Here is a 12,465-nt window from a genome sequence, read left to right as displayed (position 1 = left end):
TGAATGATAAGGGCTGATGCCAGCAGTGAGCTTCCTTCTCTTCATTCACCATCCACAGATGACAAGTGACTAGATCACTTGCTCACTTTCCAGGTGGATAAAACTAGGTATGGAGGAAAGGAACTAGAGTGATGATAAGTTCATAGCAGTAACATGCACTTAAGAGAATAAAGTGAAGGTCAGGAAAGCTGTAGAGGGAAATGCTGAATTGGAAAGTAGGCAGGAGTAGCTACACCTCAGCTGTGGAGCATCTGCCTGGACAGTGCTACAGCTGCCCCCCAACTCATGCTAGTTCCCTTTGCTATCCCTGAGGCAATCCTAGAGCTCATGGAGGGAGACACAGGATGTAGAGCTAAGATAATGATTGGAGTCATGTGAACAGACATGATCTCCTAGAACCAAATAGGGGAAAGGAAGAAAGGGAGTGATGAAGCTCCTCATGATTTGGTAAAAAATTTAGGAGAGAATGATCTCAGGGAGAAAGTGAGGAAGTGGCAAGAGTTACTAAAACCAAGGAAGGCATGGAGGAACATTTATTATCCCTTAAGAAAGTAACAAATAATCAACCACAGGACAATATGGATAGAGCATATTGGCTTTGGCCGGGAGAAAGTTGGCAGAGGTTTAAATGAGAGGTGGTTTAGAGTGGAAGGAACAGAAGTTAGCCTGAGTTGTCAGACAAGAGTCTTAACTTAAATAGTTTGGTGAAGCTGATTTAAGGTGAAGCCACAGGGATGATCTATGAAGGGGAACAGCTGGACAAGGATACCTTGATAAGGAGGAAAGATTTTATGCAGTGGGGAAAGCATAATAACACCCTGACTCTGCAACTGGAAGAGGGCAGCAGTGCAAGAGCCATGAAAGGATAGGTTAAAGTATTGGTAAAAAGAGGTTATGAATCCAAGAAGAGACACTAAGCACAAATGAATGAAGCTGGTTGAGGAAAGAGAGGCCCTGAGAAGCCTATGTGTTAGGACTGAAGACAAAGTGTGGCATCCATGCTTTAGAGGAATGAAGGGATATATGTTAAGGCAAATTCAAGTGGAAAGAAGAGGGAGCATTTCACAGCAGATGCACAGCAGCAGGCTGAGTGCAGTAATAATTAGCCCAAGCTGAGGCAGAGCAGCAGTTAGGTGAGCTTTGCAATTACAAGTGGGAGGCCCAGATATGAAAATGAACTTTGAGCCTCCAGAATCAGGGAGATTTGAATATATTAAGAACAGAACATTTTCAGTCTCCCAGGGAAAAGAAATCTGAGCCAGGCCAGCCATTCTGAATTACCCAAGCAAGCATTATCCTCCTAGTTAGTGCTCACATGCGAGGAGCAGATCTTGGAGTTCTCATCAAACCCTACCATTGTCTTTATGATGCTGCTTAATTCTGATGTTTGTCTACCCCTTTGGGGACCAAGAGACTGAATTAACTAACATTAAGGTATCCTGAGATCTTGAACTGGAAGGAGCTGTAAAATTACAAAATATTAATATTGCAACTGTCCTAGGCCGAGCCCAAGGAGCTGAATGTTCCATAGCACACATGAACTCACACCCAGGTGTGCCAGTGGGTTTAGGCAGTTTGGGGGTTTGATTCTGTAACCAGGCTCGCTGTTTCAGCTTCCCTTTTGCAGACTGGCCTAAATAGCACTTCCTAATAGACTGGGAGGTATGTAGATACTGCACTGAAAAGTGTTACAGTAATAAATATCTTCAGTCTCTAAGGTAGGTATTTAAATAACAAAATGGAAACTGCATTGCACCAAAATTGGCCAACTGCATCCCAGCTAGTAAAGAAACATTATGTAGGTAAAGAGGAAGGCAAAAGGAAACAGGAGAGGAAATGGGATATGAAATGTGATCAAAGGACTAATTGAAAGCCAGGTGAATGTGTCAAATAAATAGCAATCATAAAATTCTTACAAAGTGCCTTCTGACATTTGTTGTAACCCAGAGCTGACTCTCTCTCCCGCCTGTGTTCTGTGTCTTGCAGGTTTTGTTAGCTATGACAATCCGGTCTCTGCACAAGCTGCTATCCAGGCTATGAACGGCTTTCAGATTGGCATGAAACGCTTGAAGGTTCAGCTGAAACGCTCCAAAAATGACAGCAAACCTTACTGATCTTAACCCCAGATGCTTACTGCTCTTATTTTAGCTTTCTTAGGGTAAGTCCCATGAGCAAACCTGTCCTCTGCAGGGGGGTTAAGAAAGAACATAGAGCCAACCAAGGGACAGTTATTTTTACAGTTACCACTTCCATCTCCCCACTTGTCCTTACTGCACTTGGCTCCCATTTCCTTGCCAAGTAATTACTGAGTTGTGTTACTGTATTTTGTTTTGCAGCATAATTTATCTCCTTTTCGAAACAAAAATAAACGTCTTGAAATTCCAAACAGCACACACACACAGACACAAAAAAAAATGTGCAATTTAACTCTGTGAACCCTGGTGCCATTAGCACACAATAAAAGTTGTTTTCTATGGATGGATCGTATTTTACCAGGGGGGCACCAGCAGTTTATAGGTTAAACAAAATGGCCTCATGCCAGTTGAAGCACTTATTTTGCAACAAAAATTGAAATAAGTCTTTCCACTACATCAACTTGTTTTTTGAGAAGATCTGATTTTTTTTCGGTTCAAATCAACGTATTGTTATATATTAGTCTGATTTTACACTGGTCGTCTTTATATTTCATTTTTTTTAAGTTCTTGTTTTTTTGGAAAGGATTAATGTAAAAAAGATTTAGAGATCTGTTTCTAAAGCTACAGGGTTTAAAATAAAAAAAAAATAAAATAAAATGAGTGACAATACTTGATGTTTCTTGAGAGATAAATTTAATAATAATAAAAAAAGAAAGCCACAGGCCTGTAAATTTTATTTGTAAAAAGCATTTCTATTTTTATACAAAATTTTTACTGCCTCAGAAATAATGGAATTTATTTATTGCCTATTGTTAACTTATTGGATACCTAAAGAGCAGCTCTCTATGCTAGCTAGATCCTTTGAAGTAGTCTCTAGAGTAATTGTGCCAAGAATGGGCGCTTTTTCACTGTTGAACCCTCCACCCTTTGCAGTTCATGCTTTTATCCTCTTGTTTGTATTTGTCTGGTTATTTTGTTCGTAGTTTCCATTACCTAGTTTAAAGTTCAGTTGTCTGACCCTTTCCCTCCCCCTGCCCCCCCTGTACCTTTCTGTTACATTTGTAGAAACTGGTTCTTTCCTCTCTTTTTCTCCCCAAAGAGGAATCCATTCTCTCTGACTCCTTTCAGATGGATCCTTTTGGGGTTCCATTGTGTTCTTGTTGACAAGTATTGTAAGTTAATGCAAATTATGTGAACAGCTCGTAGGCTCTACTGATAAAAGATTTGCATTAGTTTTCTCCTGCACCCATAAAAGTGATTTTGTTTGTGCTGCATAGACTCTGTGTAACTTTTTTTCCTCTTCCTTGTTTTTTCCCTAGACATCTCCATGCCCGTTAGCCCATCGTTTGCCTAGCATGTCCCTGTGGCGTCTCAAAAAAAAAAAAAGTTTCATCGTCCCGTCATTGTTTCTGATGTCTTTCTGACCTCACATCATATTTGGTTCTCCTACTGACCTAGTTTGACCTTTGAAATTTGCATGTGACCTCATCTAGCTATGAATTCTGGGAAGTCAATGTGAAAAAACATTGCTGCATTCATGCAAGACTGAAATTTATTACTAGATAAATTAATGATAGGATTTAAAAACAACCTGTGGCAAAATGTTTTTTCTTTCTTTCCTTTTTTGTTTTCAGTTTTGGTTTCTGGTTTTCTTCTTTCCTTGGAGTTTTTGTTTTGTTTTGTTTGGGTTTTTTTGTTTGGGTATTTTTCTTGGTTGATTTTTGGTTTTGGTTTTTTTTTTTCATTTCGTAAAAAAAAAAATAAAAAAAAAACAGACTTGAAAGTATTATACAGGGATTGGCATTCTGCCTGGTCACTGGTGACAATAGCAATATGTGTCCAGAGGCACAGAATGTTGGTTTCTAACAGACTACTTCCAAAACAGTTTGAGAAATAAAACTGTCTGATTTTAAGTCTCTAGAGGTCTGTAATAGTTTTTACATTTTTCAGGCAGTGTAAAGTTTTTTGATAAGGCCATTTTAGGTGGCTCACTTTCTCATTAAAGTATATATATAGAACCACTTTTTGTAGATTAGTATAAGAAAATATTTACCCTGTTTTAGGGCAAATGCTACCTACTTGTGTCACCTTTTGCTGAACTGACTCACAGTTAGACAATCCATGGTTTAATGCACATGAAATTACCTATATTTTATACTGTTTCAATGTACAGAAGAAAGGTTACTGTAAAATGTGTTACGTTGGTGCTTCTGTGAATTAAGTTGTGGTTTCATCATGAGTCTTATGGTCTTAAGTGTTCTATGTTTATAAAAAGACAAGTTTAAAATTGGTTTACTTGAACAACAAGAACAAAAAGAAGATTCAAAAAAAACACAAAAAAAAAGTTGTTTGCTTAAAAAAAAAAAATAATTTCATGTGAAAATGAGAAAATATTCCAGAATAAGTTTGTGTTGGCTTGTGACGCATTGATGTCATTTTTTTATTGTGAACAATTTAGGTGTGTTTGTGTTCAGCAAAATGTGATCAGTTTTTCTTTTAAAGAAAAAAAAATCAGTGAAACTATAGTGCCAAATTCCAAAGGTACTTTCTTCCTAGAGCTTCAGTGTGTTTCTTGTGTGAAGTAATTTGATAACATGGGTATTTTATTATGTGTTTTGTATAAATCCCTAATATTTAAAGAAAAAAAGAGGTTAAAAAGTTTGTTAACTTGCTATCCTGTGGTCTTGTTGCCTGAAATTGTTATTGTTTGTTATTTCTCTTTGATGTTTTTTGTAAAACATTGTATAAGTGCCCATGTTTCACTTTTTTAACCACTCTGCACACATCAATGCTGTGAAAGCAAACCTCACTATGTATTTTCTTCATATTGTATGGAAACCTCTAAGGTGAGAAAGTTTTGAACTTTTAACCCTTTCCACCCAGAGCTGTCTTGAGTGTTAATACCTTTTATACATTCACCATTTTGCTGTTTATTTTTATATATATATCTATATCTATAAATATATATATACTTAGTTTTTTGTGGTTTATTTAATACATGGTTGAAATCAGAACAATGCACAGGGCAGATCTGAAGGACAAAAATATTTTACTGCTGTCTAAATTTCTTCTGTATCTATAACTAAAATTATTTAAAACCGTAATTAACTTGTGGTTTTCCTTTTTAGATTTTGGGGATTTTGTCTTTTCTTAAAGAGCTTTTAATATGCTGCTGGAATATGCTATTCAGTATTAATAAAATAAAAGAAAAAGAAAACAATTCTTTAATTATCTATTGTGTGAGCCACTCCCAACCAGGAGCGGTCAATCCACCATTTGAAAACCTTGAGGAGAAAAAAAAAAAAGAATAATAATATTTTTGTAATTTAAATAAATGAACTTTTGCTTAAATCAGATGCACTAGATCTTCCTGGGTGAAAATTCAGTGTGCACTGCAGTTAAACTACTTTTTATGGATAAAGTTTACATACACTGTAATGTTTGGTGTTATTTGCCATTATTTGTCACGGCAATATCCTGGCTTACTCCTGCAGACACTCGTTCAGAGAGGAGTAACTTTACTCGTGCCCGTGGTCCATGGGAATATCTGTGTGACTGATGGGGGTGTTTGCTGGAGGAAGCTCTTTGTAAGGAGCCAGAAAAGAGATGCTGGTAGCCCTTTTCACTGCCTTGTAAGTCTGATTGGGTTGCGTTCCTACCGCACAAACAGTGACCAACAACCAAATTCGGTTCTTTGCCACCGGTTCAGCAAATTCATTGCCAATCCAATGTGTGTGAGCAGCAGTACCTGCTACAGGTCATAAAGTGCCATAACTTCTTCCACCTCCTAGTTCTATCTGGTTATATCTGAAGCCACCTAAAATTAAAAACAAAGCCCTATATGAGCAACATCAGCTGGTGCACTCTTGTCTCTCATCCCCAACTTAAATGCTTCTTTATGTAGAGCCCTGGGATGGAAAGGACTAGCCTCTAGTGATGCAAAAAAAGTTTCCTTCTTATAGCACATGCACTTATAAATAAATGATCTATACTTTTCTCACGTTTTTACTACTGCTGGGGCCTTCCTACACCCTTTGAGGGCTATTTTGTACTACTTGCAGCAATTGTGCGTATTCGAAGTATCATCTCACGTACGTTATATTATATATATGTACATATATATATATATAATATGAGATCATCATTTGGATTGTTTAGAGACTGTTTCACTAATTTTTCTCATTGTACCCACCGTCTAAATTTCCAAAGCTTTTGTAGATGCCCTGGTGTGTCCTGTGGGTTTTCCAGTCCGGTTAGAGCGGTGATGCCTCTGGTCCTTGGGCAGTGTAACTCGGCACCAGGCTGCCCTGAATTACTCCACAGGACATTGGCTTAGCAGTGGGAGACAAGGAATGTTTCTGTACTTCCAGGCAACTGAGATGAGTCATTGCTTAGAAAAGTGTCCATCTCTAAAAAAAAAAAAAAAAATTTAAAAATTCAAAAATAAAAAATAAAATTCAAATACAAAACCAAAAACCCAAACGTACACCTCCTGGGAGGCAAATTATCTACCAGTTCTCTTTCAAAATAATGAAAGGGAAAAGCTGCAAGGGTGCAAGGGCCTAATAAGAGAGGAAGTAAAACAAGGGAAATTGCTTTACAAAATTCTAATCAAAAGACTAGACTAGTTGTTTTATCAAACAAATTAGCTAATTGCAATGAAATGGCAGTCCTCAAAGGAGTAACAAGTTCATCTTTCTTTCACCATAGGGGTTACAGTTCCTTGGCTTGTGCTACTCTGGAATCATTTTACTGTTTCTGTTTTTATTATCTTAAGTGCTAATTAACAAAAGGAAAAAATATCCTGTAGTTTCATTACCTTTTTGGATAATGTCATACAAAAAGAAAAAAAAAAAAAAACAAACCTATGTATTTGTGTTTTTTTCGTGCTGTGGGAATTGTTGTTTGTAGATTAATAATACTATCATTTTGTTTAGAATTACAAACTAGTTTTTAAGTATTGTCTGAGAAAAGCCAAAGTTAATGCAATCTAGTGGAAACTGTAAGACCATTTGAGTATTGTTTCTGTTTTATTGATGCATTTGGATTTTGTTGTTTGATGGAATTTGAGCCAAAAAAAAAAAAAAGAACAAAAAAAAAGGCAAAAAAAAAAAAGCAGGCTTTCCTATTTCTACAACTTGATTGTACTTATGCATTTTGTACCAGTGGAACTTTTTATACTGGAGATTAAAAAACAAATGGAAATTTTTGTGGCTTACTCTCGTGGGCCCCCTCGATCATGACTGATTTTCAAGTTTGATTTCTGGACGGTAGAAAGAGAGTTGGTTTTGTTTCGAGAATCCAAAACTTTGGCTTGATTTCTTTTTTTCCCTTTGCTTATATCTAGTGTTTAGAATTTTGTCTTAACAAAAGCGGTAAGTTTCACTTTTTATTCTGTATCGTGCAGTTACACAATAAGGTAATTAGAATTAGGAGTACTCGGTCACTTTGCGTGGATAAATGTATTAGTTAAAACGTTAGGGGTTTGCTTTTTTGCTGTTTAGATCAGAGTTTTTTCTGATTCTTCTGTCCTCATTGTGAACATAACCGTGTAGTTGAAACAGTCAGACTTATTTTTGTAACGTATGTTATTGTGTGATGCAGTTTTTTGCTTCTGTCTCCAATATTAAACCATTTTCCTAATACTTGTCTCTCTACTTTGTGTGTTGTATTGTTGGTGGTCATTCTGTGTTGGTAATACATCTGCACACCTCACTGTTTCACGTGCCTGTTTTTTTTTTTTTTTCTCTATTTGTTGGTTGTGTACAAAAGATACAGTCGATTCCACCTAAGTGAATAGCTGATTGGGGGGCAAAAGAGGATTTGTACATTTTAGACATATTCTGGTTTCTTTGATTGTTTTTTTTTTTTTCCTCTCTTCCTCCCCCTAGTCATGCCTTATCACTTGGATAATCTCTTGGAGCAGGAAGCATTTTAAATGAGTTTCCTGCAAAGTCCTATTGAAGGTAGCTTTTATTAGCCTTCAAACTTCAAAACCTTCTGCACACAAACACACAGAAGACACCTGAAAAGATTTCTTTTTTTTTTTTTGCTGTGGCATTTCTGTCAGTCTGGAAAATGTGGATTATGGATATCATTTCTTCCTAGTTGTTAAAAAAATAATAATAATACTCTGCCACTATGTTATATGAAGCATATGAAACATTCAAGAAAAGGAGGATATAGCCTTGGGATTTTTTCCAAACTGCACAGTAATCTGACGGCATATGGCGTTAGTCAAACTCTCCCTAGAAACTAATCATGTCTTAACTAGGGCTGGGAGAGCCTGCAAAATCTTACCAGGTGATCAAGCTTGTTGTGTGCAGTTGTACATATAATACTTTAAAAAATATAGTAAAATCCAAGTGAGCACAGGAAGACTTTCTTACTAAAGCCAATGGAAGAAAAAAAATTTAAAAAAAAGATAAATAAATTATGGAAAAAAGATCCCCCGTTGTTCCAATGGGTGATATTTTTGCTGTGGGCTTACAAAGCAGATCATTCTCAGCATTGGCTGATAGTATTACACAAATCTCAAAAGGGACTAAAGAAATACCATAGCACCTTTTTTCTCATTATTTTTTACACTCAGCTCTTAGCTTTTTTATTCTTTCCTTTCCTATAATTTTTTCCTCCTCACAAGAATCTCTCTGCTCTCCCCCAACCGGTGTCTACCACGATGAAATAAAAGCTGCAAAAGAAAAATCTATGTTGTTCTGGTTTACAGAAAGTCTCTTCTCTCCTCTGATCGCAGATACAAACCTTACAATTTGGAGAGGGGGGGGGGAAAAAAAACAAAACAAAACCAACCAAACCAAACCCAAGGAGGAGAGAGAAGCACTGGTGAGTGCTCTCTGGAATTCAAGCCATACGCCCCCATCCCTTTCCTTTGTCCCACTTTCTGTGATGCTCAGGAATCGAAGACCACTTAAAAGTGCTCTTATGAGACCCAAACGACACTTGTCCCTCTTGTCTCCTCTCCCCTGGTCTTTCTGGCGCTCTGGCTTTGGCTCACACACACACACAGCCCCATCAATACCGTCCAACAAGGTCCTGGCGCACTGGGTGTATCCGTGTGGTGTCAGCAGCAACGTTGGTTCCTGCCTTTGGAAGACTTTTGAAATTTTCTGGTGGCTTGTGAGTTGGCCTGGTTGTTACTGCTCAATCTATTTTTCTGAATTTTTTTTTTCCTTTTTTTCACTTTTCTGTTTCCATGAGAAGCAAACAAGTGATGAATCTGGAGCCCCCAGTGAGCTCCAGTGCCATCCCACAGGGTCTGTTATCAGAGGTCAGGGGTCCAAGAGCTCCTGGTTTAACCTAAAACCACAGGAGCCTGTAGCAGGCAGCCCAGGCAGGAAAGCAGAACCTGATGGTCAGAATATATCCTGGGTCTTTGACACCTCTAGAGTTTATGATCTTGATTTGGAAAATGTTGACACGAGTGGATTCAGTTAAGTAAGTCTTGACTTGCATGATGGATAAATCAGAATTGCTCTCTGGGTTTTTTAGCTTGCTGTGGATGTTTTCTTTATTTTCTTTTCTCTTTTTTTCCTCCAAACTTGGTCTTAGGAAAGAAACTAGAGCTTTGTGAAGGGTCTTTTCTTCCAAAAATACAACTGAAAAAAAAAAGACTTATACTGCAGTTAGGTTTCTTTTAAATACTCAGGGCTGAAAGATACAGGGTTTTCTTTCTTTCTTTCTTTCTTTTTTTTTTCATTTCAACAATGGGGGGAAAATGAGTTCCTTAAAGCAATGCAGCTGAACAGTTTGTCCTGCTTAAACACATGCTTTTAATTTCAATTATGTAAGGCACCTTGCAGTGTTAGCAAAATGTCTCTTTGTTAGCTATATGTGTATCGCCATGGGAAATTACCAAACTGTCACAAGACTCGCTGATTAAAGAATAGCCTGCCAGAGTGTGTGTGCCTTTGCCCAGTGTGACTCTTAGGTATTAGGCTAAGGAAAACAGTTTAACAAAATGTAGTGTGAATCATTCCTGATAAGTGAATAAAGCATTGTGACCAAGCAATCAGATTATTCACTTATCAGGAATCGACTGTACTGATAGTTTGCCTGATCGTTTTTGTTCCTCATCTCTGTTGTAGTTTCACTACTTTGCTGTGTTCTGTTTTTTCTCTCATGCTCTTAGTAAAATCACTGGGAATATCCCTTCGTGTGATCATGAAACGTGCTACTGAGTAACAAATAAAAAAAAATTAAATATAAAAATGATATCTTAACAAAATCTATGCACTTGCTATCAGGAACACAATACTGGATGTGTCTTATATATATTGAACTATAATAGTATTCGATTTCTTAAATAAAGCTTAAGAAAGGATTCTGTTGTCTGTAAAATTTTATGAGCATTAAATGGAACAAAAAAATGTTTCTAGGATTGGGCGCTTTTTGTTATATGAAATCTTCCTGGGTATAAGGTCTTTAACCATGCCCAGGCAAATGTTAACTAATTCACTTGATATTTCATTAATAATGGAGACTTTGAAAATTAGGCTTACTGAAATCTGTGGGGAGAAAAAGTCTTGCCATTCAGTGACTTGCAGCAAAAGATTCTAAGATGCAGAAATTTTGATCTCTTTCTGTATTTGAAACCAAAACATGTTTGGTTTTGCACTAAAATCAAAAAATGGCTAAAATATGTGAATGAGAAAATGCTATAAAGCAATACAATACTGTACTTTTTGGTATATGACTTTTTTTCCTCCTGATTCTAGATAGGTTTAGAGTTAAAAAATGAAAACCCATATGCTCAAAATTCCACAGATTCCACCCTGGAGGTCAAGGCATCTTTTTGGGGAAGATCCATGGCTTACTGTACGTTTCCTGTATTGAGCCTTCTCTTAAAAAAATATTTTCACATCAAAACCCATGAATTAAATGGCAATCGAATAGGTAAAACTGTTGAGTACACTGAAAAAAATTATTCCTTCAATGGCTGTATATTTGCCACAAAATTGTAGATTTTAAACAAACTTGATTTTTATGGAAATGGCCATAATTCTTGTATTTATCAAGCTTTCAATAATGTCAGCCTTTGGCAGAAAGATCCAGGAGAATGAGGGGAGGGGAGGGAGAGGGGTTGCTTTCTTTTTTTCTTTTGAACTGCATTACTGCCTCACTTTTCATATGCCATTATATTATCTGAAAAAAAAAATTAAATTGTGGAAATCTATCTGCTGCTTGTATCCTTCTATTCATGCATATTAGTACATGTTACTGAGCTCAACATCCAGTGGCCAGGTGCATCAGCTTTGTAAGGCAAAAACACTGTTCCACCAGAGAGGCCACAGGGAAGATTTGCCTTGGTGGGCAGCAGGATGGTCCTGACCATCCCACATCAGCACAGAGCTCAGGTGGGAACCCTGCCCTGCTTTTCAGAGGCTGCTGATGTAACACAAATATTAAATAATCTCAATTATTAGCTCATATTTGTATTCCCTCTGATTTTCCTCATTAGCAGACTTTCTCTTTTTTTCCATTAAAGGGAACTGGAAAGTTGCAGTCATTTTCTGAATCATTTGCCCCTGTTGATAACCTAATTGTTTTACATGAATGCTAATATTTCCCTCTCACACATTTATATCTATCAGCTAAATCAGCAGTAAAGTAAACTCTTCTGGGATACATTCCTATATCAATTAGCAAGGATTTATGCTCCAAAGCACCATTAGCATTAATGGGAGTGTGCTCTTTAGCATAAACAATTGGCAATAGGTCTGGTGGACTTTATTTCATAAACAAAGGAGCATTTGAATCTTTGAGACTGGTTTCCTCAAGACAGCACTTCAGGGAGTGATGTCCCAGCCTCCCCGGCTGCTCTGGGGACATCTCACTCACAGGACACGCATAAATTCCTGAGTTGCCAGCAAAAGGAGACAGTGTCAGTTTGGAAAGTTGGCTGATTTCTGGCACAAAGTTTTGCTGGCGCTTTCCCTTCTGAACACCTGCCTGAGAACACACCAAGCGAAATTTTCAGCATTATCTCCCGTCTCTCCGACCAACAGCTTGAGAAATTTCACTCTGAGCGTTTTGTAGTGCCTCAGGATGGAGAGCACAGAGGGGAGGGAGGGAGGGAATTTGGAAGGAGGCAGGAGGAAGAGCAGAGATGAAGCCCTGTAGGAAAGAAACTGGTGAGTCCATCAGCTCCTTCAACTGTCAGCCTCACAGCACCAGGGCTTTCAGCAGAGAGCCAGAGGGGACCAGTAAACCACCACGTCTCAGCTTTCACATGCAGGTCAACACCCTCTCCCTCACCCCATGTCTGGTCAACAAATACACAATCAAAATATTTCAGTCTTAATCCAAAGTC

General features: G+C 37.6%; 1 protein-coding gene across 10 annotated transcripts in view; it reads left to right on the top strand.

Moving 5' to 3' along the window:
* The window catches only part of CELF2 (CUGBP Elav-like family member 2), a 550,570-nt gene extending 539,242 nt beyond the window's left edge, over positions 1-11,328 (top strand). For 9 of the 10 annotated variants that reach the window (XM_066551028.1, XM_066551020.1, XM_066551021.1 and 6 more), the window contains one exon: positions 1,987-11,328. In XM_066551028.1, coding sequence (XP_066407125.1) covers positions 1,987-2,114 — 128 coding nt within the window. In that variant the 3' untranslated portion in view covers positions 2,115-11,328. The remainder of the gene's footprint in view (positions 1-1,986) is intronic. The other variant, XM_066551018.1, reaches the window with a different exon arrangement.
* Positions 11,329-12,465: the final 1,137 nt, after the last annotated feature.

The sequence above is a fragment of the Molothrus aeneus genome, chromosome 5, assembly GCF_037042795.1.
Source record: "Molothrus aeneus isolate 106 chromosome 5, BPBGC_Maene_1.0, whole genome shotgun sequence".
Taxonomy (NCBI): Eukaryota; Metazoa; Chordata; class Aves; order Passeriformes; family Icteridae; genus Molothrus; species Molothrus aeneus.
This window is presented reverse-complemented; position numbering and strand designations above follow the sequence as displayed.